This window comes from Episyrphus balteatus, chromosome 1 (genome assembly GCF_945859705.1).
Source record: "Episyrphus balteatus chromosome 1, idEpiBalt1.1, whole genome shotgun sequence".
NCBI classification, from domain to species: Eukaryota; Metazoa; Arthropoda; class Insecta; order Diptera; family Syrphidae; genus Episyrphus; species Episyrphus balteatus.
Window position 1 is genome coordinate 4,464,258 of NC_079134.1, and position 27,458 is coordinate 4,491,715.

Below are 27,458 nucleotides of genomic sequence, written 5' to 3' on the forward strand. Positions count from 1 at the left end.
AAATACAACAAATAATTTAAAAGCCATTTTAAATAAGATGTAGGGGTATGACTAAAGAAGAAAAAAGTGAGCGTTAATTTTGAGCAGGAGTGTATAACTTAAACAGAAATGTGACTTCTAACACCATTGATAAAATGAAAAAAAAAAAAAAAAATCATCTAACAATAAATGTAATGTTTTGTCACGATTCACAAACAAATATTTCGTGTCATTGTTTAGCTAAATACCTACATTATGAATTAGCAAAAATGCATAATAGTTTTACAAACTATTACACACACAAAATTACCCCTTTTTCCCCCTTTCACTAATTTTAAACCAAAAATAAGAAAACTATTCTGATTCAAATTTTTTAAATGTTATCAATTAAATTCCGCTACAAAAATAAACAAATTGTCAACAACTCAAACCACAATTCAAGAATGTTCACTCATCTAAACCGCTACTGTACCTACACAATCTGATTTACTGCCCTAATAACCACAAGATATTAAAATCGTTGTCGTATGTCAACAACTGAGACGTTAGCGGTGGGATGGCGAGCGAGTCCACGGTGGCGTATACGTAATATTTACATCCCATTAACAAATGTTTATTTTTTTAGTTTTGCTTAGTTTCGCATCGCCAAAACCAAAAGTAAAAGCTAACCCATCCCGAAAAAAAGCTTCAAATTCACACAAAACTCAAGTTCAAGGCATTATTTTCTATGTCTAACTAAAAATTTATAGTTTGGAATGCATTAAATCACCCATAGCAAAAGCCAAAATCCAAAGCTAACTCGACGACTCCACGCATTTGGCATAAATTCTGCGTGAGGTTTAAGAACTTTTATCTATCAACAAAGCAAGCAACAACTTAAAAAAAAGTAGATACGTTGGTTGTTTCGGTCGTTCGTAGTCGTGTAGTAGTGGTTTGAGAGAAATAAACAACAACGAGAACGACGACGACAAATAAAAAAACCAAGGCATTACGAGAAAAAAAAAGCTCTACAACTGTGAGCTGTGTGACATCAATGAACAACTTTACTTTTCAACCAGTTGCAATCGAATGTTGTCCAAAAAGCAGGTCACTCAGAATAGTGGCTTTAAAGATTTTCTAATATTTTCTCAAGAATCTAACGAACTATTCTAACCTAAAGTTAGACCGATTTTGATCCCTTTTTGATTGCAAAATACCCTTTAAGTATTTTTATGGGATAAAGTCTATCTGGAATGTACAACTCCAGATGTTCGCACCTCTCTGTACGATTCAAGTTTTATAGACGTTGTTTTCTGTGGTATCATCTGTGAACTAGCTGCTAGCAAGCTAGCTAGCCCCAACCAGCTGCGTTCGTTGGGTTAAGTTAGTTCCTTTGGCGGACAAGCTATTTCGTTCTCGTGTGTGTCAGTAGATTTGTGCGTTTGCGTTGACGTAGTAGCACGTCGTTTTCGCTTCAAAACAAAGTTGATTTTTTTAATAATTCTGCCAGTTCTCAATCTTAACCCTGTTCTGTTTCGTTTGCGCCACTTTTACTTTCATTTGTTTTGCCTCTTTTTTCAAGTAACCTAACCCAACCATCATTAAAAACATTGTTTCCAACATAATTTTGGTTTGTTTACCAAAAGAGTGTTCATATTGGAACAGAGAACAGGTGTATAATTCACAATGAGTGAGAATCAGTGCCAGAAAATTTGCGTAAATAGGTCAACGCCATCATCGGCAGTAGTGACTACAGAACAGTGTACTACTGCATCCGTGTCACAGCAAGTGGAGCAGCAACAACAATCTTCCTCCGGAGAGGGAATAGCTGCTCCTGCTTTTGAGATTGAGGAGAAACTCAATGAATTGTATGAGAAGCGTTTGGCTGAAATTAATGAACAAGCAAATGGCGATGCATTGGTGAGTATTTTTTGTTTTTTTTTTCTTTTCATTTTTATGAATGATTTTTTGTTTTTTTTTTTTTTTATTATGTATTTCAAATTGAGTGCAAGTTTTTTTTATCACAGAGGGTGGCTATGGTTGTGGGAAAAAGAGAATTTTTTTGTTGACATATTTGGATTTTTGCTGTGTGTTTTCTGATAATATTTTGACAGTTGGTTGATAACATTGTTGAACAGGGATGTTATGAGGAAGAGTGAAATTGTGTTGTACAGTAATGACCAAAAATTTGGATTGTAATTTTAATTGAAAAGAACTAGGTAAATTGTTAAAAACGAGAAAAATGAGATTTTTTCATCGATACGTCAGTTATTACATGAAGCCTCAACAGGCTTGACTCTTTTTTCGAATTTTCTTTTGATAATCATTCTGTGGGGCGCGTACTATTACACGATGCCTCTTGAGTCAAAGACTCAAATTTGACATTTCTCTTTTGATTTAAGTATTGTTGTTGTTGTATTCCACCAAGAAGCAAAAAGAATGAAAGGGAATGTTGAAAAAAGAAAGAGTGGAAAAAGAAACGTCAAAAAAGAGTCTCAGAATTTTGGCCCACGACTCTCCGGTCGGATAATTTTTTGTTTGATCTTCTATCTCTTTTGCACTCATTAGTTTTGAAAAGAGGCGCGCCTCTTGAGGCTTCATGTAATAGCTGACTACGCTTTGATGGGACTTGAAATAAAAATTTGTTTCAGCAGTATGCAGTTTGTCCAGTTAAATCCAAGTTTGTTCCAACAAATGCAAAAGTGCCCACTCGCACAGAATTATAATTACGAGTAGTATTATAGCGTTTTCGTTTGGGAATTCTTAGAACTGTCCGGGACTGTCCGATCCGGAATGCCAAACGATCAGAGTTGGATACTTTTTTTTGATTCTGAAGTTTGGGTTTCTTTGTATTTGTGAAGCGTCAAATGCGAACGTCTGATGAAAGTTTTGTTTTGTTTATTTTTTTTATTATTATTAAGTTATCTTTTTTTTTTTTTGTTTTCTTCACTTTATTTAAATATAGTTTAAAGTTTGTGCATAGTTAAAAATCTTAAAATAGAGAAATGAACAACAAAGAATGACATTTCATTACTTTGACGTCTTAAGTGTGAACATGTGTGCGTGATTCTGGTTTTGATTCTGCCTCAAAATTCAGAATCGATTTTCTCTTCTTTTCAGAATTAGAACTGTCATTGAGTGCCAAACGATCAGTTTCAGAATCGTTCGGAAGAATTCCGGACAGTCCCGGACGACCAAACGAAAACGCTATTAGGTATTTTGCTGTTAATATCAAAGGATTTCCCAAATCAACGCATTTTGTATACCTAGTCTCAATAGTAATATCTAATATCGATGTAGGCAGCATTTTTAATGTACGCCCAAAACTAATAACACAACAGCTTTTGTAAATTGAAATATCGCTGGTAAATAGCCTGTATTGAGCTTGTATAAAGCTTGATTCAGAAACAAATTGCTTATTAATTCGAACTTGTATAACAGTTTCAAAAAAGAAGAAAGCTTGATTTTCGGTCATGGACTCATAGAAAATAGGTAAAGTTTGGTCTTCTGAAATACTTGCAAGACCTTGAATTCTCTTCATAACAAAGATTAAAAAAAATAAGTCTGTTTCTACACGAAGACGCAAGGCGCAGAAATTGTACCTAATACATTGTAACGCCACATGCATGGATAGGGGTCGCTGCCTTCGTTTTTCAGTGCGAGTCCGGTTCCGCAGCTGTAAATAAACACGCTTGTTGATGACAGCCATCAAATGTAAATAAAATGGAGGCATGCACTCATCGAAAAACTTAAAGAAACTAGAGCCCTCTATAACAGCTTCACGGAACTAACAGCACAAGTACTCCATATATTATATCCTCTAAGAAGCAGACTTACCAATTTTTGTATTTGTGTTCGTAGAAATATTCAAAGTATGAGTAATTCGTGGAAAAAAAATACGTTGACTTAAATTAAATTTTTGTTTCTTTACCTTCCATGTGTATCCACTTGTATTAAAATGATATAGAATCCCTTCGGAAGCTCCAAGAATTTTGTTTCTTTTTGTTCTTTCTATAACTTTGATAAGACTTGTATTAAAGAGCTATACAAGCTCTTCTGAAGCTATTTATCATCTGACAGCTAAGGTAGAGCATCGGTTAAGCTTCGTTTAAGCTTCTTATAGACCTTATAAGGACACTCTTATAAAGGCTCCAATTTATAAAAGGTCCTCCTTTCGCCATGCTTAGTAACCTTACTAAAGTTTAACAGAAGTTAGAATGTAGCTCCGGCAATACCTTTACCGAAGCTGTTAATGTTAGTTGGGGAGAGATATCGGCTGTGAAAATTTTTTTGTACGAGAATTTTTTGTTGAAGGAAATTTCTTAAATCTTCGCAGAAAATTTGGTTCAGAAAATCCTTTTTAATGCACGCACAAAAAATTAAAATACCTACTGCACGGTGCACCGAAAAAAGGGCATCTTAAAATAAGATTATGCCCACCTTAATTTCACCACCTTTAAACAAAACGATTCAGCTTAAAATAAGTGGACTCCACCAGTGGCGTAGATAGCTTTTTGCTAAGGGGGGGGATAGATCTAGTTCGCAAATTTTTTTTTAAGTTTTAATAATGCTTCTTTGTATTGTTTTTATTCTCTTTAAATTGGAGAAAGTTCTTTCGGTAGTTGACGTAGAAACCAGCAGTGTAGCTAATATCTTCAATAAAATATAAATACCAGGACAACTTTTTTCGGTGCAGCTTTCGAGAGCTTTCAATGAGTTCATAGAGGAAGTATTTTTCCTTCTGATCAAATATCTTTTCTAAGTTTTTAATTCTTCACACAGAGAAAAGTATGACCAGGACCACCTAAATACCAACAGATTTCCTTATTGAACTGTTTTATGAAGAAACCTTATTAATATCAACAATAAATAAGGTTTTTCCATAGAGATTTTTTATTATTTTCATGCACAAAATCTTTCAAAATTTTTTGTAAAATTTTCATATTTTTTCAAACTTGGCACTAGAACAAAAATTGTGACCAATATTTCTATAGTAAGTTGGAATAGGTGATCCCGTACATGATCGTATTTTTTTTATTAAAAAAACAAAACCGACTTCCATGGATCAAAACTGGGTTTTATGGTTTTTCTGATAGTACTGAACAGGCACCAGCTTTTCAATACCTACAAAAAGAATTATCAAAATTGATTCACTCGGTCCAAAGTTATGAGGTGACAAACACAAAAAAAAAAGTACAGACGAATTGAATAACTCCTCCTTTTTGGAAGTCGGTAAAATAATTAGGAAATCCCGATTATTTAAATAATATTTCCTTCTTGGATGAAAACTATAAGGAAATCTTATTGTTTTTGTTCTATTTTATGTGGTCTAGTTTTTGGTAAAACTCAACAGTTTCATTAAATTTTGTAGCTGCTTTGTCTATTTCAGACGAAGAATCTTTAGAAAGAACCGGAAACCCTTCTAGTGTTTTCATGGTTTGTACATTTTTCTCCAAGGCCCATTACATAGAAAAAGATTGAAAACAGTAACACGAAAATATTCTTTACTGTACTTTGAACCGAAGGATTCGAACGATTCTTTTGTCGCTTCACTATTCTCTTATGTTTAACGCCTATGTCAAGGATTTCAGCTAATTTTTCCCATAATCAAAAAACTTTCGAAAATGAGTCGTCTTCTGCCCGTTTAATTTTTAGTTGATCCCTTAAATCTTTAGCGAGCTCCATTGCTTGGACCAAGTCTAAATTCACTCTTTGAAACACCGACTTAATGGCAACGAAAGTTGGTAAACCATATTTATAACCTTTAAGAACTCGAAATCCATAGCGTTTTTTTCAAAGTGCGCTTCTTCAACTTATTTATTCATGACTGTTTATACTGCACAAATTTCGATCCCAATGGGGGGGGATATATCCCCCTGATCCCCCCCCTATCTACGCCACTGGACTCCACTCATATTAAAGGTGAATGTTCTTCTTAAAAAAAAAACACCAACAAATTAAAATTTTAAAATTATAGTCACACTTTAGCATTAAGCCTGGTACGCAGATTGAGCTAAATTTTTGCCGAGATAAAAATCCCATACAAGTTATCGATAATTTGTATGGGATCCATTTTAGCTTGGCTAAAATTTTTCGATAATTTGTATGGGAGCTAAAATTTAGCGCGATCTGCGTACCAGGCTTTAGTTGCAATTTATCATATTTATTACTAACTGAGAGATAGTGAGATAGTACGATGTTAAGGTACTCGCCTAGTGCCCCATCAACAGTTCTTTTTTTTTATTTAAATGTTTCCAAATAAAAATAAGATGATCTCCCGCTTAAATTAAGTGGATTTCATTCAAATTAAATTTGAGTATTCAAAAAAACTAAGATGATTTGTCACCTTAATTTAAGACGGAAGTCATCTTAGCAAAAAAAACATGCAAAAACCCGCTTAATTTTTTTAGGTCCTCTTTTTTAAACGTGTGTCTGAAAATTTTTTGGCAATGTTTACAGTAAATATTTGAGAAATTATTATATAGAAACCCAAATTTAATAGGTAAAAACTCGAGTATGTGACTAAAATGCAGATTTTTAGGATTTCTTTGGAGTTTTACAACAGTCAGGATTGGTTCACGATATAAAAAAAAACTATTAAAAATCAAAATTTAGAACTGCAAAATAAGAATTCCTGAGTGCGATAAGAAATAATAATCGTTTTGTAACTAAAAACATAATGTAAAAAAATTATTTTTAAGTTTTATTTTTGCTTTTATAAATTTAAAAATTTTGTATTTTTAGTTAAAAGAAATAACATACAAAGAATGGATCACCATGCTTCGTCAAATCAATACAACACTCATAACAAATATACAAGAAATCGATTGTGAAACAACAAAACGCTTAGCATTGCTGCAAAGGAAATCGAGTAGCAATTGCCGTCATGATCAGGCCATAGAAATGTGCAAATATCGAAATGACATACAAAATCTTATCCATTTAATTCGTAATGCAAGACATAATGATGATTGGAGCACTGATGGACTTAAATTTGAAACAATTTCCGAACATGATATTTTTGGGGTTTGTGAACTAAAATATTATTAATTGTTTGTAAATTTAATAGTTAAATTTAAATTTTGCAGGAACCATTATGTTGTCAACCAATGATTAAAAGAGAATCTGTAAGTAATGATCAAGTTCCCACCAAAAAATTAACGTTGGGCGCCATTTTACGAAAAAACATTCCCTCTTTGAATTATATTTCAGGATGTCAACAAGCAATCCAGTTCTATTGAAGCAAAAGCATGTGCTGTCCAAAAGTCAAAGGTCAGTTGAAGAAGCAAATAATTTTAAATTATTGTTTTTTTTTTTTTTTTTTTTTGAATTTGCTTGATTTTATTTTATAATAACTTTAAATTTATTGTTTTTTGAATAAATATATGTACAAATTTATGTATATTTGCTCGAACCTCTATTATTTTTGACCCTTAAAGCTTATGACCCACTTAAAAGCTTTAGCTTTTGAGATAGCCGAAAGACACGATGAAATGCGTGATTTAAAACGGCAAATTATATCTCTGGAAGATGACATTTTAAATGCCCAAAAGAAGATACAATTGAAAGATGACGTCATACGGGAATTACGTAACGATCTAAAAACATTCCCAAAGGTTTGTGTGTTGAAACTTAAATATTCTGGTGTATATGGGCTACATTCTGCTTTTACGAAACTCTTCTAACTTTAAACCCATTTGAACTGCCTTTTCACTGTGCTTTTTTTTTTACTAATATTCAATTTTTGTGTAGATAACTGTGAAAGTCAAAAATTTATTGATTTCTGCTAAAATATTTCTTTTTTTATTTTACACACAGTCAGCTGCCACTTGGGGACGAAGAGTCTCAGAACGTCTTTCTCCAATCGATTGCTTCCCATTATTGATGATGTCAGAAGCCAAAATTTCCGAAACGTCCGAGTTAGATTTTCCACATACTCCAAGAGCTGATTCTTACAAAAATAGAGATTCGGTAAAATTATGGAATTATGTCCAAAACTGTGATTCATAATTTTTGTTAATTTTTTAGATAAATTCATTAAACTTTTCTGAATTCAGTTTGCCATTTCAAGATGAAGATGATGAGGAAATTCTTATAAAAAAACTCAAAGATGAATTAACACAGCTTTTTGAAATTCAAGAAAGTTATGACCAGAGTTTAGGCAATCAAAAACGTGAACTTAAAGATCTTCAGCCACGAATAAATAAAATGGTGGATGAATTGGTAAAATTTGATTTATTGTACATTTTTTTGAAAAAAATGTTTAAAAAATTTTATTCAAAAAGGTAAAAACTAATCATGATCAACAAATTAAATTGAGATTTTATCGACGTGAATTATTAAACTTGGAAAATCCAGAATCCTGTAGCAGAACTATTGCCGATGAAGACTCGGGGATCAGTTCGGACGTTGACTCAGATGCAAAAATTGTAAATGCAGTACGCAATCGTGTTTGTTGTTTGGTTGATGACAATCGGCGTTTACAAAAACAAGAACAGAGCTTACAGATTGAAAATGAAGGTGCGTATAGTTTCGAACACACATTCAAAGCAAAGATACACTTGAAATGATGAATATAAAAAAGTTCCAAATCCAAATTAGTAAACATGTTGCTGTGTTTACAAGTCGCTTTTCACGTATCTTGACAAAATTTAGAAAAGTCCAACTTTATTTTCAAATCACTTATAGGTTATAGTAGAAGATCCTTCCCTACGTCTTTCTACCTACTCTTGCATGAGTATAAGTATTACAGTAAAATGTTTAGGGTTGCCACACATATCTAACTTGTTGTTAGGATTGTCACATGTAAAGAATTAAGTTTCTTTTTGTATCATAGAATTTGAATAAACACATTTGAATGAACATTTCTTTGAATTGCTACGAATTATAAAAATATTTCTTCTTTTAAATACCTTAAGTAACAAATAATAAAAGCTGTTGTTTTGTTTACAAATTAAGTTCACCAAAGGCCGAAAAAATTTTGGTTATTAAATAGTAAATTTAAATTTTGTATATAACTTTCTCTCTGTTTATGTTTCCTTATAAGGAATTTCCTTATAGGTAATCTCTGGCAATAGTGAACCGATATGAAAAATTTTAAAACTGTACTATTCTTTTGTAAAACATCAGTTATAACTTATAATATTTCCTTATTTTCTTAAACATATTACAAACCGATTTAAAGATAATGGCACCAAATTTTAAACGATTTAGTTAAATGCTAAAGCCATTTAGTAATTTAGTAAGTTAAAAATCAGTTGCGCATTGCGCTAGTGCCTTTTGTTTATAAAATTTCAGGAATTTGCAAAAGCTAACATCGCAGCTGAAATTTTCACCCTCAAAAACACATGAATCGTTTATTTCAGAAACAACATAAGTCCATGAGCACTAACTTTTCAGGAGCAACAAAAAACTGTTTTTTATGTTAAAACTCCACAGCAATTCAAATATAGAGTATACCGAGTTATAATTTAGCTAAAAACGCATTCAAAAAGCTTAAAAATATAAACCTTTTTTCAAGTCTTAGCGGGTTTCTAAGCCTTTAAAGTCGCTGGACTTATATGTCGTTTCTGCTCAAAACGAATTTTTGTTGGTAAAACTTTTTTTTCATCTAGCTATAGCTTTTGAACCCTGCTTCTGATTTTAATGAATAAAATAGCAGTAAATAGAGTAAATCTTAACCTTTTCATTGATGTATAATTTTTTAAGCTTGCGTCTCATGATGTCTGCCAAAATAATTAAAAACTGGTAAAATGTCATATATTCAACAATTAAAAACGCTACCACAGCGAGAAATCTTGCTATAACTTTTGAACCCTGAGTTCAATTTTAATAGATATATGTACATAGATAGATATAGATAGAGTAATTTCTTACCTTTTTATAGATGTATAACAAAAGGGTGTGCGTGTAAAGATTGCTGCCAAAATAACTTAAAATTGGTAAAAAGTCATGTATTTAGCAGTCAAAAATATATATTTTGAACCCTTTTCTTTCAGTTTTCGTATTTAGGGGGATCTGACATACTTAATTTTTTTTCCAAAAGATGAATAACTATACATAAATGAGAAATCTCCAAAAAAAAAATTTGGGAAAAATGGACTTATGCTGTTTCTGAAATAAACGATTCACATTAAAACACTCAAAAACACTCTTATATTGCGTTGATCTTAAAATCTATACTCAAAGAGATTATAACGTTTAAGCACAGTAAGAGAATAGTATTTTCAAATTAACTCGAAAAATATTGGTCATAGAGAAATATTTATTCAGACAAAAGTTGTATAAAATAAAGTTTTCTACAAGTTTTACCTCAATTATTTTTGTCAACAATCGAAAATGGCCGAGTTATTCACCAAGATTTGTATTTCCTTGAATCCAAGATGGCGGCTTTGGCTCAGCCTCGTTCCTTCCGAAAAGTGATCTCGTCTACTGTTCTATGAAAAAAATGTACAATTCAATTTTTTCCATTCCAGCTTTATTACTTGTATGTACATCCCGACTGGGCTAGATTTTAAAATTTTTATTAGACAACAGCCTTGTGATAAAGCATCGCATGCTTAGAGCACCGAAATCAAGCATCATTGGACGGTGTTCGGGATCGGGTCAAAATTCTGGCTTCAAAGTTCTGCTTTTCAAAATTATGCTTTTTCAGCGAAAAATCTGTTTTTCAAAATTATGCTTTTTTTCTATTGTTTTTCAAAATTCTGCTTTTTTAAATTCTGCTTTTCAAAATTCTGCCAGCATTATATTTGAATAAACAAATTCTGCTAATTCTGTTTTTTTTTTTATAGCATATGCGTTGGCTAAAGAAAAATACACCTCAACAATGTAATTCAACATTGGTACTCTCCTAAATGTTTTTATTTAAGTGTCGCAAATATTTTTTGAAATGCATATACTGACTTTCTTTCAAATAAAATATGTATACTAATAGGAACCGATGTTGTATATTCCTTTTCTTATTCAAATTTTTGAATATTCATCTTTATTTGATAAATTAATAAATTTTTAGTTATTTTCGGAAATGTTTAATATTAAAAACCTTTTCTTAATATTTTCAAATTTATTCATTTATAAAACAAAAATTAATTCGCATTTAAAAAATGACAAATTATGTAGGTAAGTAATCAAATAAGCCGATAATTTTTCAAAAAGATGATTTTAAAGAATTCTGAAAAAAATAAAAAAAGGGTTTGGAAAATGTTAAAAAGCGCGCGCTTTTTAACATTTTCCAAACCCTTTTTTATTTTTTGCAGAATTTTGAAAAGCAGAATTATGAAAAGCAGAATTTTGAAAAACAGAATTTTGAAAAGCAGAATTTTGAAAGCAGAATTTTGTAAAGCAGAATTTTGACAAAAGAATTTTGATCCCGGCAGAATTTTGACCCCAACCCCGGTGTTCACATTAGCCTTACTTCGCCAGACATTCTCAACAACTCAATTTTTTCCAGACCTTAATTTTTAATAATTCATGCTTTTAAATGGTGATTCTTATAAATTTTTGTTCAGATCTTTTTATTAGATTCAACAACATTTTTTTAAACATAAATCTAAAGCCAAAATCTAAATGAAATTTCAGTTTGAATTCATTTTAGTCAGAACGACGTCTCACGAGTCAGCCTGTTTTAAAAACAGCACCAAGGCATAGCAGCAGGAGGTCCTCTCTCTATTCCTGGTTCTGGTTTTACTTCTTACAATTAAATTTAGATTCACATCAATTGGAAAAATTTTGGCAAAGTATTTTAGTTCGCTCTTAATTTTTAATATCTAAAACTTTGGCTTTGTATAGCGGATTGCAAAAATTTGTGGATGAATTAAATCGTTTAATTTCAAAACATAATAAGTTTATGTTTAATGTTTTTTGTTAAGCCCCAAATAGGATTATTTTATTTATTCTTATAAATGCAAATCTTAATTAATATAAAATTAATAAATAAGGATAATATTTGCATTTAAAGTAAAGATCAAACTTGTTTGATACAAAAAATAATTTGTCAGAAACTTTTTTTGAGCAAATGTATATGTTCAAAATTTTTGTTATAAAATGAAGCAAATTACTTCTTATCCTTGTACAATTATACGAGGATAAGAAGTAATTTGTTTCATTTTATAATTATAAAACTCGTATAGAAATTCCAACTATAGTTCTATACGAATTACTAAATAATTTACAAAATTTTTGCTTTAGATATAAGAAAACATTGATAAATATTTTTACACATTTTCAAAGAATTTAAAATTTAAATTTAAAATTTAAATTTAAAATTCAAAAATTGAAAATATTGAATTTATTTTTCTAGGTCTAATCAGCCAAGTGAAAGCAAAATCAATACTTTTAGATAAAACGTCAAAAGCACTGCGAGAAGTTGCGGATACAATTTCAATTGCGGTAATTAAATAAAATTTTAAAATAATTGAAATAAAAAAAATTTAACTGACGCTAATTTTTTTTTTATCTTTTTATCAATAGATATGTAAACCTATTCATTATGAGGAAATTTTCGAACAAAATTCAAATATGTTAACGAATCCTATTGTAGATGCTTTTGGTGAATTACTTGATACACTGACAGAACGAGATAAACTTGTAAGTACAGAAAATCATAATTGATTATTGATTTTATAATTTTTTTTTTTTTAAATTTTCAATAGATTGGAGATTTACGTGCAAAAATCGACAGCACCGTTAAATCAAATCGAGAACTACAAGCTAATAGTGACCATCTGCAAGATCAACTCTGTGAACTTAAAAATTCGGTATGATAGAGATCATCTATATACCTACACACTTATTTACGTTTTAATACTAAATGAGAATTAGTACCGTTCTTCAAGTGCCTTTAAGAAAGTTTAGTTAATATTTAATTTTTGTATTTAATAGAAACTTTACATTTTTTTGAAATTCAATGTAGTTTACTTTCTATAGAAATTTGACGCTTTGAAACCATTTTTTTTGTAAAAAATTAGAAATATTATACCTATCTAAATATTTTTTTTTTAATTTATTATGAAATTAATGAAAAATTAAATAAAATATAATATTTTTGTTACAATTTTGATTGATTTTATATTTTATTTGATTGCAGATTAAAACTATACATGATCATGATCAGTATAAAAGTCGGGGGAAACTTTTTCAAAATCAAGAATTTTCAAGAAATTTGTTTGAAAAGGTAATTTTCAGAAAATTTTTGTTTGCAAAAAAAGTTCTCCACTAGGCAAATAGCCTTACGCTAAGACATAACCTCAAAAACAGTTGAAAACAGAATTTTTTACGGGAATACCTATCTCAAAAACGTGATTTGATAGAATTTTTCAGACTTCCGGGTTCAAACTCAGGACATAAAAATCCTTTAGAAAAGTTTGAATTGGTTTTAGTAACACAAAAATATGTTTTATTTTACCGACCAGGGGCACAGTGGTGCATTTGGTGCTTTTTGGTGTCAAAATTCATTTACACGGCCATTTCTTGACGAAATGACATGCAATTTAGTACACCGAAAGATATTTGTATGGAAAATTCAAAAAAGCTGCCAACTTTTTTTTGTATTCAAAATGGCGGCCAAAATAAGCCTTTAAATAGAATTTTCTATTTCAAATATATAAGTTAGAAATTTGGCTTAATTCAAGTCAAAAAGGTTTTAGATCTTAAATATAAAATTTAAAATTGAAAGCAAAGTCCAAAAAGTGCCAAATTAGTAAAACACACTTTTAGACCTCTTATTACGCTATTTCTTGGATATTTTTGTAAATTAGCACCATTTTGACACCTCTTCCATTTTTGTTTCATAAAAAATTGAGAATTTTGGGATATATGGTTGCCAACTATGTTTTTTTAATAAATGCCTATTAGAAAACATGATACATTGAAAAATTTCAATGTTCAATAAAACTGAGAAATTATTTTTTCGGTAAACCAAAACATACCTACTTTTCTAATAGATTTAAGTATTCTTAATTCAAATCCGTAGTAAAAAATCTATGACGTCATGTTTCGTAAATAAAAATTTATTTTGAACTTCTTATATCTCAAAAATGTGACGTCATAGATTTTTTTCGACTTCGGACTTGAATTTAGAATACTAAAAGCTATTAGAAAAGTATATTTTGGTTCACGGAAAAATCAACTCTCGGTTTTATTGAACATTGAAATTTTTTAATACATCATAATGCAAAAAATTCATAAAATAAGACAACACCTGTTAAAATAAACCAAAAGTAACAAATTTATATTTATTTAAAAATGCAAAATGACCTACTTTTTTAGTAATTTTGTATCTGTGTTCTTGTCCAATAAAACTCCTGACAAAACCAAAAAAAAGTTGAAAAAGAAAACATTAAAAACTAATACAAAACTACTTAAGTTATTGCATGTCAACCGTTTCACGTGCACACCTTACTCGTTGTTGATTAATAGTGATTTTTACACTTACTTTCACACGATATCCCGATTGTGTATGTTTATTTGTCTGAAGTATGTATTTCCAGCTATTTATTAAAGAAAAAGTAAATACTATCTGTTTTGTGTAAAAGAAAAATAAACCAAGACATCGAAAAACACCTCACAAATTGGAACACTGTGTGTGTGATATCCTGAAATAAAATTGTGCCAGTAATAAAATAATAAATAAAATAATAAACTTGCAGGAGGGGTATTGCCTATTATTATCCATACTGCAAGTATTGTTTGAATCCTTGTTTGTGTTTAGTACAGTGTCCATTACAAAAATGAGGTTCATAATTTAATCGTTTATGTTGAAAGGGAGACAAGTTAATTTTATAATTTTTTTTCAGGCGAAATAAAAAATGGATAGTTCTTAATACAAACTCTCAAATATTTTTTACAAAACAAGTTTTTTAAATGAAAAAAAATTTACAAAAATAATTTATTTTCTTTTAGAAAATCCGATTCAATTAGAAATTTATGTTATATGAAAAATCTCCTTAAAACGAACTTTTTCTAACTTTGTGGTTGGTTTTGGATCATAATTATTTCCACAATACCTCAGTACCGTGTTCATTTTGGAAAAACATCATAATTGGTCCATTTTCCTGCCAAGATTTATCGTATAGAAAAATTTGAAGCTTTTGATCTTTTCTTTCAACACTGACTGTCTATATAACTCTAATTTGGTGCTAGGATTCTCACAGCTATGTGTTGATTGATACCCCTTCTATCGAGCGTCAATAAATGTGTTACACAAAACAGCTGAATAGATAAAATGATAAAACATGTCTGTCTTTATGTTGTGTCTGTGCTGTGGTACAAATTTTCCTTGCGGATAAAGGAATTTTTCTTTTTGTTTTATTTTTCAATTTTTTTGTTTTCTTTTTTTTTTTCTCTCCCTTCAGTTTTGAGTGAGAGAATTCGAACATTTGATTGCTAACTCACATGAAGTTCCATTTATTTTTACATTAAATATGTACTGAAGACCGATGTTACAGACAATTGGTAGTGAAGTTGAACTTCTTAACTTTACATAACAATTTTTAAAAGCAGTCAACAGGGTGTATGAGTAATATTTTTTTTTTATAAATTTACTTTTGATTTATTGATGTTCATGTTGTAACAATTAAAATTTTAAGTTAATGGACTCATACTTTTTTATAAATATTATGAAACAAACGTCATTTTAGGACTGGCCATAAGTATGTTTCATATTGATAACCCATGGTTTCAGTTTTCGAGTAAAAGTTTACGAGTAAAAGGTTAATAAAATGGATAATGCTAATTTGAAGATTTTTACCAATCTAACGATCTTTTCAAGGATGAGCTTACGAAATTCACAATTAGTGTTTTAGATAAGACAGACACAAGAAGTTCATACCAAAAGTCCTAAAAAGTATTTTTTGTCAAAGGGTGTTTTTTGAGGGGTTGAGTTATTTTTGTGAGAAAGGTTCCATAATAGCTGAGATAAATTTTGTTTATTTTTAAACTTGGTGAAAAGGTTTCGTTTATTATAAGAAGAACAAATATAAATAATGGAAATTATATGGAGTAAAAGAGTCCTTTTTGTTTGAAGAAAAGATGAAATTAAGAAATTGTATCTACCAAAAAATCTATGACAAGTTGATAAAACCGTTTGATTTACCACAGGAACCAAGAATCTACGCAGTTTATAAAAGTATTTAAGGTGAAAGGATGTTTGTTTTTTTTTTCTGAAAATAAGGAAAATCCGCAATAATTTTGATAAAATCAATGGTATACCCGACTAACAAATTTGCTTCTATAAAGCTTTACAGGTGATAATGTAGCTGCTGTAAAGCTTTATAGAAGGGATAATGTTTGTTGGGTACCCCTACGAACTTTCTTAAGGGGGGAAATCCCTCTGGAATTTTTTATTTTTGCATTATTTTTTTTTTGCCTAATAAATTAATTTATCAACCGGAGAAACTATTTTCAGTGGTCTTAGCCTTGAATGAAGCATCAAAAGCCTCTAGATAAACTTTAAAGGCATTTTTCTCGAAACGCGTCTTTTTCCGCGCCGTGCAACGTAACTCAGAAACTAATGAAGCTATCGACTTGAAATAAATTGCAAATTACTCGTTTACTTTTTGGCCATGAACCTAAAAGTTCAATATAATTTTTACAATAAATATTTTTTTTTAACAATTTGTTTATAAAAAAACATTGTGTTTTTTCGTTTTTTTGGTCTTTAATTTTTATTTTACACTTTTTACTTGCGATATAGGTACTACAGGGCAAGTTTAGGATTCGTAAAAAAGATCGAACTCGAGATAACAATTTTACATGACATTACGATGATGGAGAATGCCAAAAAAGTGGGTCCGGCAATTCTGTCTGTCTGTCTGTGTGTCTGTCTCTATCTGGAGCTGCAGCCTAAACTAGTGAAGTGATTTTCTTCAAACTTGGTAGCTAGCAGTTTTTGGTAATTCCCTAGAGGGGAAATTAAAATTTTTTTTTATGACCAAAACTAACGGTACCTGTCATATAACGGAAATAGAAAAGTTAATTTTTTTCAAAAACGGCTCTAACGATTTTGATTAAAATTTTTGTGTGTAGTACTACACATAAGAGCCAAGTTTTGAAATAAAAAAAAAAAACATTTTTTGTACCGTTATTAACGGTACCTGTCATAGAACGGTTTTTTTCGTTTCTGAATATCTCGTACAACATTAACCCGATTTAAATGAAAATTTTTATACAAAAGTGTGTAAGTAAAGATAATAATAAAATTTTAGAAAATTTTCAAAAAACGAATTTTTGGTTTTTTAAAAAATATTTCAAAATTTTTTTTTGAAAAATCAATTTTTTGAAAACGGATCAATGAAAAATTTTGAAATTTAGTTTTTATGTGTAAATTAATTATTTCTTCAAAATGGCATACCAACTTTTTTTTTAAAAAATGTTAAAAAATTTTTATATATAAAAAATTATTTTTTTTAAAAACGGCTCCTACAATTTTCGAAAATTTTTTTCTAAAAATACGTTTTTATACAAGAAATAAAATGGCATAATTTTTTTTTTTTAAGATAATTTAAAACGGAGTTTAATTAATTATAAAAACAGATTTAATTTTTTTATACTACTTATGAAATTTTAAATTTCTTGAATAAAAAGCTTTAACATTATTGTTACTTTAAGCATAAGAGCAAGTACGTGCGACCCCAGTCGTGCAATTTATTTTTGCTAAATTTAGGTTCATGCAATGCGTATAAATATATTTTATTGGAAAAAAATTTCCTTTATGATTATAAATAATTTTCTTGACCTGGGCATTGCACGGCGCAAACTGTAGACGCCAACTTTAAAGAGCTGTAGCGCCGCCATTTTGTTTTAGTTTTACTTCAAAAAAAATTGTATCAATACTTCATATCATATCAATATTATCATATACTTTTCCAAATTTCAATAAATGCTTTCGGTTTTCCAAAAAAAATGATTGAAAAAGCTGTCTTCCAGAGGGATTTCCCCCCTTAAAAACGTTGTATTTGCCATGCGAATTACAATAAAATAAGTTTATACATATTTTTTAATAAAAGGGTTTTTTTTTTCTAGGTGTACAGAAAATGTGGGTAGATTGCAAAAACTAAGCAATTATAGTGGTACCCTATTGAAACTCCGCCATTATGTTATTTTTAAGATTGGAAGCAAGAATCCAAAATGTCTATAAGGTGTTTATTATGTGTGAAAAAAAAGTCTGGAAAAAAAATTTAAAAATTTGATAATAAAGTTACATTTGGGAAAGAAAGCAATAATAAAGATACTTCATAAAATAATGTTGGGTGAAAGGGTGTTTTTTTCCGAGGAGGGAGTTAATTTTGTAATGAGTACCAAAAAGCCAATGATTTTTGTAGATCCTTTAACAACGTTTAAACGTGCACTTTATTATTGAAACCAAAAATTAATTGAACCTTTGGGTAAAAGGGTGTTTTTTTTTTTGAGTACCCGATTAAAATCTACTTAGTAATATTTTTAAATTAGTACAGCAGTGAAGTGTCTATGCAGGTCATTAAATTATTTTGAATGAAAAGTGTTTTTTTTTTCGAGCAAGACTATAATGTAGAGATTTTGAACAGTAATTTTATTCGGAAGTATTTTTGCTTTCTTTATATACTATACAAAAATACCCTTTGTATTTTTGATGTGATTAACTTCAAATGTGTGTCATATAATAAATTATAAATCCACAATTACATTTTTCACTGTTTTGTTGACCTTCGCCCCCATTCTCTTTTCCGAAATTAACAATATGTATTCAAATTAATATCACAGATTTAATACTATTTCGAAGGAAATGCTACTAGAAAAACCTTCATTTAACAAATAAATTACAAAAGTTCCATGAGAAAGTAGAGAAGCGGGAGCGCTGACAAAAAATGTTGTTTACAATAATGTTAAAGGTATAAGGATAATCTAAATATCACAGATTTTCATAAATTAATAAAACAAAAAATTAAGTATAAATAAATAAATATGTATTAAATAAATAAAAAAGTAATAATGAAAATAAATAATAAATGAATAAATTAAATAAATAACTAAATAAATAAATGAATATAGAAAGTAAATAAATAATAATAAATAAATTAATAATTAAATACAAGAGATAAATTAATAAATAAATTAACAATTAATTAAATAAATAAGTGCATAAATAAGGAAATAATTTAACAGATAAATAAATTAACAAAGAAATAAGTTAACAAAAAAAATAAATAAACAAATAACTAAATTAACAAATAAATGAACATGTGCTTCAAATTAATTAACAATAATTTTGTTTAACAAATGTATAATTTTAAAAATAATTAAACCAAAACATATAATTAACATAAATGTTAAAGAAGTTTAAAATGAAATGTAATTTTCTTTAACACACAGTATTCTTAAACTTTAGATTTCAGGTGTAAATCTGATTTTACGGTATCACCTTAACTACTATCTATCAGTCAATAGACTCCATAAATAGTCCTGAAAGGAGAGAATAATACCAACATATTGACATTTCTATTATTTATCAACTCCTACTCTATCCAGTTACTTCGTACCGAAATCAAAGTTTGAGTTTCTTTAAGAATTCTCAGCAGATACCTGAGTTATTTCCTTGCGGTCGGTTGGGAATTTCGGGGAGAAATTTTTGTACTTGTTCATTGAACGCGGGAAAATATTTTGTTTTCATCAGAATTTTTGTGAATCTTTATGTATGAATTAATAAATGTCCATTGTTTTTGTTTTATGAAATAACAAAAAAACATAAAAAAATAAAAAGTGTCTGTTATAATATACATTTATAAAAACAGTGCTAAAAATAATTCGAAAAAAACATGCAACCTAACACCTCTTTCAGAAGTTCAACATCCTGCCTCTGACTAATAATATAGAAGCATTCGAGATTATTAACTAAGATACAAAACTAATGGTTTCATTGATAATAATAACCACACCCCAGGATAATTATTGAGTTATTAATTGCTTCTTAAGAAGATATAATTACTTTGGAAAAGAAATTAATAAACTCCTCAGACAAGCAAACGTAAATAAGTCTGCAATAGTATGAGAAAATAGTCTTGGGCTACTTCTTTGTATATATCGTGACTAAGGACTATCAAAACAAAAAAGAAAAGAACTTTTGGATAGAATCAAATCGTTTGTTGTCACGTTGAAACTTTAAACCGCAAACTTTTTTGTAATTTCGCGCACAGAAAAATCTCAGCGAAAAAATAAGTTTTTAATAAAATTAGGAAACGAAGAGTTTTTGAAATGATTAAAGTTTGATGAGTTTTTAAATCAAATATTTGAAACTACTTAAAGTATAGGGAAGAAGATATTTTGTTTGTTCTTTGTGTTTTGAGAGGTAAACGGCAGCAGCATGCAATAAAAAGCAAGTTATCATCCAGTTCAATGTTTGGTCGTTTTTGGGGAGCTTTTTAGAGTGTTGCTCTTTTTGAAATGGTAAATAGAGATGATATAAATATAATATGACAAGTGTAGGCAAATGTGTTTGTGTTTTTTGTAGGCAGAGCAGTATCGTGACAAAAGTTCAGACACGCCAACAACTGAAAATCACAGCGAGTATTTGAGAATTATTGATGATTTAAGTTCTGACTTGAATACGTTATCCTGTCAGGTCAATATGGTTCAGAATGAGTTTTTAAATGATGAATGTGCTGTGAGATTTGAGAATTCATTGAAAATTCTTGAGGCTCAGAATGATCTTTTACAAGGAGCTATTGATAATTTAAATGAGGAAAAAGCAACAATTCAACGAGAACTTCAAACAGAAGTATTTCGGATGATGTAGATGGAAAAATTGATAAAAACAATATTTTTGTTTTCCAGAATGAAGAACTGAAAAACCTTGTGTGTTGTCTTGAGCGAAAAATTTGCTTTCTGCAAAACAAATTTGATGAACTTCAACAAAAACCTTGTGAACGCTGCCATGATAGTGTACGATTGGAAAATCGACAGCAAAGTCGAGGACAATCACTAAATCGGACTAGTTCAGATGAAAAACTTCAAAAGCTTGAGTCTGAGCTACGATGGAAATGTAAAGCTGTAGAAAATCTTAAATCAGAGAATGAGGAACTACAGCGAGAGTTGACGGATATTCGAAGAAACCGGGGTAAGTACGGTTGCGGGTTTATTTTTAAGTCTTATGTCAATCAAGTTTTGTGTACTACCTACTTTTTAGTTCTAATAACAATTAACAATAGAAACATTATTTTAAAAATATTTTGTGCTACAGGTTTTCTTGCCATTTTTAAATTAATTGTTGTAATTTAGTGCAATTAAAAAGGAAAATAACTGTCTTTTTCAATAAAAATCGTTAATCGAAACTTCGTAGCATAATATTTGGGATTTAAACGTTGCAATAGAATAATAATTTGGAACCTTTTTTTTTTTAGTTTAATTTAATTAAACGACAAATTCTTTTCAGTATTTTATCTCGTTTAGGGGTTATAAGAAAACAGATTTTGTGCTTTTGTTAAAAAATGTATTTAAAAATTATTTCTAATATTTCTTCTAAAAAAAACCATTTTTAAATTTGTACAATGCCCAGAAAATGTATAAAGATAATTTATTAAAAACAGTCATTTCTTCTGAAAAAAAGTGAAAAAAAAACTGAAAAAAATCATATAAATCACCCAAAAATCCAATTTTGTATACATATAACAACCTATAAATGATCTTACATCATCTGAAATCCTATTATTTTAGCTTAAAATATTTGTATTGCCTATGTCTGTGCGACGCACAGTGTGTCGTCCCCTTATGATAAATCACTTTTTTTTTTGTTAAAAATTAATATTTTTGCTATTAAAATATAATTTAGAAGTGTCAACTCATATGAAAACATATTTATCTTACAAAATAACCCAGGTTATGTATTCAAAATAAGCTCCGAAACATGAGTACCTCGGAAATCGAAAATATTTTGAGGAATTTATTAGAATCTTTGAGAGTGTATATTTCACGTTTGGTAATTGTTTGAAAATTTTTTTTAATGTTATTTTGTTTATTTGAGTGTTGTTGTAAAACATATAACAAAAAAAAATTAAATTTATAAAATTATATATGAGTTATTAAAATTTCTTTGATAAATGGCCAAAAAAAAAAAATTTAATTTTTAAACTTAATTTAAAAAAAAACTTATAAAGTCATATCGATAATTTTTTTATATTATTTTGCCTTAGGCCTATACTTAATATTGGCAAAGTTTGGTCTGCTTCTGTTTGCGATTACCAGAGATATTCACATTTATGTGCTACGAGTCAAGTACTCAAATAAATTCATTTTTTGAGAAACATCTTCAAGGGGATCACAAAAATGAAAAAATCGATGTTTTTAATAATTTTTAGCCATACACAAGTAACAAAAAGCTGTTTATGTAATTAAAAATATTTTAAATATTGTTTTCAACAGAAAAAAATTATATTTTTCTGCATACTAAATTTTTAATATAATTACTTGACCCGGCCACGCTCTACTGTGTATTATAGCGTATTTACCAACCTCGCCGATATAAGAATTTACGAAAATGCAAATAAAACGTTATTTCAAAATTTGAAAGCTACTGACAAAAAACTATTCGAGATTTGCTAAGAAAAGCAAATAAACATACGATTTTTTTGTATAGAGAAGATAAACAAAACAAGTTGACTCCAACTTAAGATTTCTCAAGGTAGAAAAAAAGATTTAAACGGGCTTTAAAAGAAAACATTTAGTTCTTTTAGAAACTGTCACAAATTTATTTAAAATAAATCACCACGTTCAAGAACATAACCTCAAAAACTGTTAAAAAACGACATTTCAGATTTTCTAACGGGAATATTTCAAAAACGTGATATGATAGAATTTTTCTGACTTCGGCACACCAAAAACCTTACGAAAAGTATATTTTTGTTTATATAAAAAAAATTAATTTTGCTCACAAGTGGCTTCTTCAATAAATGTTAATTTCATAAATTATACTAAAAAAAAAAGTAATAGGTTGTTTAATTTGTTAATTTGTAATTTTTTTTTCTATTCCTGCCATAAAAACACAAAAAAAGATATTAAAACTCCAAAACCTTAGCTGCAAGTATTTATGATAAACTTTTGTATGGGCTCGACACACTGTGCGACGTCTACAAAAAGAGCTAGAATTTTTTGAACCCAATCAGTTTTTATAAAAAAAAAAAAATATTAATCCTTTTTATCTTCTCACGCCATTAAATCAATTTTTTTTGGCAACCTATATTTAATTTTATATTATAACAAAGCTTATTATTTCACTTTTCATATGACTCTTCAATCATATTTCTACGATGCCTAAAAAAAAAGTTAGAATTTTTAAAGCCAACCATGTCGAAATTTCAAACTGAGAATACGGTACTTCCCACATTGGTGGCTGGTCATAGGCAACAGATCTCCATAGGTGTTTTCAGGTATTTCTGAAGTTTATTTATTTAACATTGTGTAGCTTGTAGTAAATGCACCGTTATGTGTGATATATCAAATGAAAGGTAATATTATCAGCATGCTCAATAAAGTTAAGTTAAATTTTTATCTGATCTAGATCAAAAGAAAGAACGTGTTGAAAAATAGATCTTTATTTTACCGTTATCTCAAAATATTTTGCACAAATATAGCCCTTTCTATTCATAATTCATATTTCGAAACGCAGAGACTTAAAAAAAATCCGTATCAGACCTCAACTTTCTTTTTTATCACCTTTCGAATGACGTTTTTCAAATTGTTAAAATAATTTTCCCTACCTATAATCACTACTTTGTCGAAGGTCTACCTCATGTCTTAGATTTTAAAAACCATTTATAACTTGGTTTTGAATTGTTTTATAATTTTTTCAATGCTAACAACAAATTTATCTATCGAATTAGAAAAAATTCAACTTTCTACAACGTCGCGTTTAGAAAATAGCCACTTTTTTCAATTTTGTTTTAACCCTATTAAACGTATTAAATGAAGAAATTTTAAAAAAATCCTTAATTAGTATTCAACTTTAGGTTATTATCTTTCAAATAAGCTATACAATATTTTTGTAGCTTTAACAGTTTGTTTTTAATTTTTAGTTAAAATTTTTGCCGCACTGCTAAAAATTTTAAACTGGGTAACATATGGAATTTGAAACCAAGGGCACAATTCCGCGAGAGTGAATTCCTTTGTGTACACTAAAAAACGTTTAAATTGCCTAAAGAACAACGCAGAAAAAAACTTACATAAAAAAAATCACTCTTGCGGAATTGGGCCTCAGAATCTATTGACGAAGAATACATAGGTCAATATAAATAGGTAGGTACACAATTTATTGTCATGTCAAATATAGTAGCAAAAACCTTTTCCTCCTTGGTGGAACGTTTTCAATATTTCCCAGAAATCAGTTTCTTTTGTCAAAAAAACGGAGCTGAACCCACAGACAAGAAAAATAAGCTTGTGCTTCTCCTTTAAATTACAAGTTACCACTCGGTTGAATTCCTAACTACTTGCTCAAATTAAAGTACTAACCTAGACTAGACTTAGTCGTACCTATAATTTCTTTTTTAAAGATTGTAATTTATCAATTTTTGTTTTCCAGCCAAAACAAAACTTCAACAAAGACGTGACCCAACTCCTGATAGAAAACCAAATCAACAAGAACTTTTGTCAAAACTCAATGCTGCCCAAGAAAAGAACATCGAACAGAGTAAAGCACTTCAAAAAGCTTCAAAACAAATTTCTTGTTTGCAGCATGAAATCGAAGAATTACATTCAAATGAAGAAGTTCATAAAAAAGAGGTAGTCATTTTTTTTTCAAATGTTGTATAGTTTGTGCATAAATTTATTCCTTTTTGAAGAGAGATTTACTACATTCCGAACTTACTGCACTTAAAGAATGCCAAGCTTCACAAATAGGAACTCAGCAAAGTCTTAAAGAACAACTTCAACGTACAACCAGCGAGCTCTATGGTGCTAGGGAAAAACTATCAGAATGCAATCTGGAGAAAAATCGACTTGAAAATATTCATCGAGATGAAACAAAACGATTGCAAGAAAATTTATATGAAGCAGTCGAAAAGTACAATCATCTTGTTGAGGATTTTAATAAAGTTGTTCATGAATATCAGTGAGTATCATTTGATATCTGTGAATGTGAAATAATCAATCATATTATATATTTTCAGAAAACTTGTAGAAATCAACGAAGAGAAGGATAAAATCATATCTGCGTGTGATGCTTGGAAAAAGAGTCAAATACAAATTGATACCGAAATGCAGAAAAAAACACAGCTTTTTGAAAAACACATCAAGTAAAAATGTCAATAATAATTTAATTTACCTACTTAATTTAATTTTATTTTTCAAAAATAGAGAAATGCTGGAAGACAAACAAATGCTTTTAGATCGACTAAATGAAACAGAAAATGACAATCTCATTTTGAAACAAACTTTAGAAAATTCAAGATTTTACTTATCAGGGTAACTTCATTTAACTACATACATATTTCCAAAATGCCAAAGAAACAAAATTTCTCATTTCAGCAATCAGTCAAGTATTGCCAGTGGATCATTGAGAGGATATAAGACTTCAGTAGCCAATTCTACACAAGTGGATCCGGTAAGGTATTTTCGAAAGGAGCAATTGTTTTTATAGGACTAATGAGATTATTTTTCTAAAAGGTTTCAAAAGTGATTGAAAATGTTCGACATACATCGCGGAAATTATCACATCAAAGATCTATTTTAGAAGATGAAGCTATGAATGTATCTAATCAATGAAAAGACAATTTTGACAAAATCGCGATAAGAGTATAGAAGTTAGATTAGAATAATTGATACTTATATTATTATTAATTTTTTTATTATTATTTGAATAAAATATTTCTAATAATCCCTTACCGTTTTTGGTGGGACATGAAGTTTTACATATTTCACATTCTTAAATAAAAATGATTAAAATATAACGAATCGTAATTATTTGAATATAATTAACGATCAGCCTTATTGCGATTTGCAACTATCAATCGATAGTTGATAAAAATTAAATTTCGAAAGCAGATAATGGTCCTAATCGTTATTAAATGAAATCTAATTGAAAAAATTCCATTAAAAAGTTGACCAATTTTCCGAAAAATTAGGTTTAAAAATCCCAAATTTCAGTATTTATTAACTATCAATTGATAGTGGTAAATTACAATAAGGCTGATCGTTAATTATATCCAAATAATAATAATAGTAATAATAACAATAATAATAATTTTTTTTTTGGGTAAAAGCACTTATCACAATAAGTTTTTATTCTCTATTTAAAATTATATCTTATATTTTAGATTTGTTCATTTAAACAAATATATCGGAATGCTATGATTTTCGGGTAGTTTAAAGCGAATCCGAAGTCCGTTTCACCCAAAAAAGATGTTCGTTTCAGGTTGTCTGTGAACACTTTTTGAGGTTATCTACACGATTAAAAATTCTGTCGAAGTTTTTAATACCACCTTTGGAATTAGGCCTTTTTCAAAAAAAAAACTATTAGTTTTTACTATTGCGATTTTATTTCACAGTTTTTTAATAATTTTTTTTTTATTAATTTCAAATACAAAAAATTAAAATGTATTAGTTTCAAGTACAATACATTAAAATATAATCAAAAGTATTGAAATATAAGAAAATTTGAATTAAAAACTAATTCCTTTGCACATTAATTATAACTTAATCTTTCTTTAACACAAGAAAATCTAATTCTAATCAAACTGTGTTAAAAAAAAAGAGGTTGTCTGTAAAGCCGGTTTACGGACGATGATTACACGTGATAACGTCGTCAGAAAATAGGTTGTGTGCTTTTGTTTAAAATGAGTCAATTGAAGCGTTTACTTATTTCAAACAATCATAATTTACAAGAAAAAGCTAAAAAGAATACCTTTTTTAATTTTCTCATTATATTAATTTTTATTTTAAAAGCTTACAAAAAAATTATGCAATTTAAAAGCCAAGTATTTCTTCTTAAGAATAAAACCATTTTTAAATTTTTACAATGCGCAAAAAGTATAAAAATTATTTATTGAAAACAATCATTTACATCAAAAAAAGCAAAAAAAAAAACATGAACTTTTATCTTCTCACGTCATTAATTCCATTTTTTCCCTAACAACCTTCTAAATTTTATTTTACCGTTATCTCAAAATTGTGTTAACGAAAATGATTGAAACACATATAGTCGTAGTCATGGTCTATCATTACTTCATATATTTTATTCCTGTATCTATTAAAGAAAAAAAGATAAAAATAAAAAACGATGAAAATCGGTTAAAAACGGTCAAAAAACGTGTTTTTAAAAAACTTGTTTCTTTCGTTATACAGTCAAAACTCACTTAACGATTCCAAGTTTTTGCACATGCATGCATGCCAAAACCTACATGTCATATAAGTTTGAGATTTTTTGAACGCTCAAAAAAAAAGCTACAAATCAAAAATTACCCAAAAATATCCCTAAAAAACAAGGTGCTTTTCAAAAATTCATATTTCGAAACGCAGAGTTTTGGAAAAAAATCCGTATAATA

The 27,458-nt window shown here is 28.9% G+C and overlaps 1 protein-coding gene across 3 annotated transcripts; it reads left to right on the forward strand.

Annotated features, from left to right (window-relative positions):
- Nucleotides 1–461: 461 nt before the first annotated feature.
- Nucleotides 462–25,820, forward strand: LOC129905343 (major antigen). Of its 3 annotated transcripts, none has more exons than XM_055980812.1 (19): nucleotides 462–1,878; nucleotides 6,703–6,984; nucleotides 7,047–7,085; nucleotides 7,171–7,230; nucleotides 7,398–7,574; nucleotides 7,777–7,929; nucleotides 7,987–8,181; nucleotides 8,244–8,478; nucleotides 12,260–12,348; nucleotides 12,430–12,546; nucleotides 12,612–12,716; nucleotides 13,046–13,132; nucleotides 20,764–21,046; nucleotides 24,500–24,699; nucleotides 24,759–25,027; nucleotides 25,086–25,211; nucleotides 25,273–25,380; nucleotides 25,444–25,524; nucleotides 25,582–25,820. In XM_055980812.1, the coding sequence occupies exons 1-19, from the start codon at nucleotides 1,645–1,647 to the stop codon at nucleotides 25,592–25,594; spliced, it is 2,853 nt and encodes a 950-aa protein (XP_055836787.1). In that variant the 5' UTR covers nucleotides 462–1,644; the 3' UTR covers nucleotides 25,595–25,820. The 3 variants fall into 3 exon arrangements, with proteins under 3 accessions (XP_055836787.1, XP_055836786.1, XP_055836788.1); XM_055980811.1 differs by having other exon boundaries at nucleotides 463–1,878; nucleotides 25,444–25,519; XM_055980813.1 differs by lacking the exon at nucleotides 7,398–7,574 and having other exon boundaries at nucleotides 470–1,878; nucleotides 25,444–25,519.
- The last annotated feature ends 1,638 nt before the right edge of the window (nucleotides 25,821–27,458 follow it).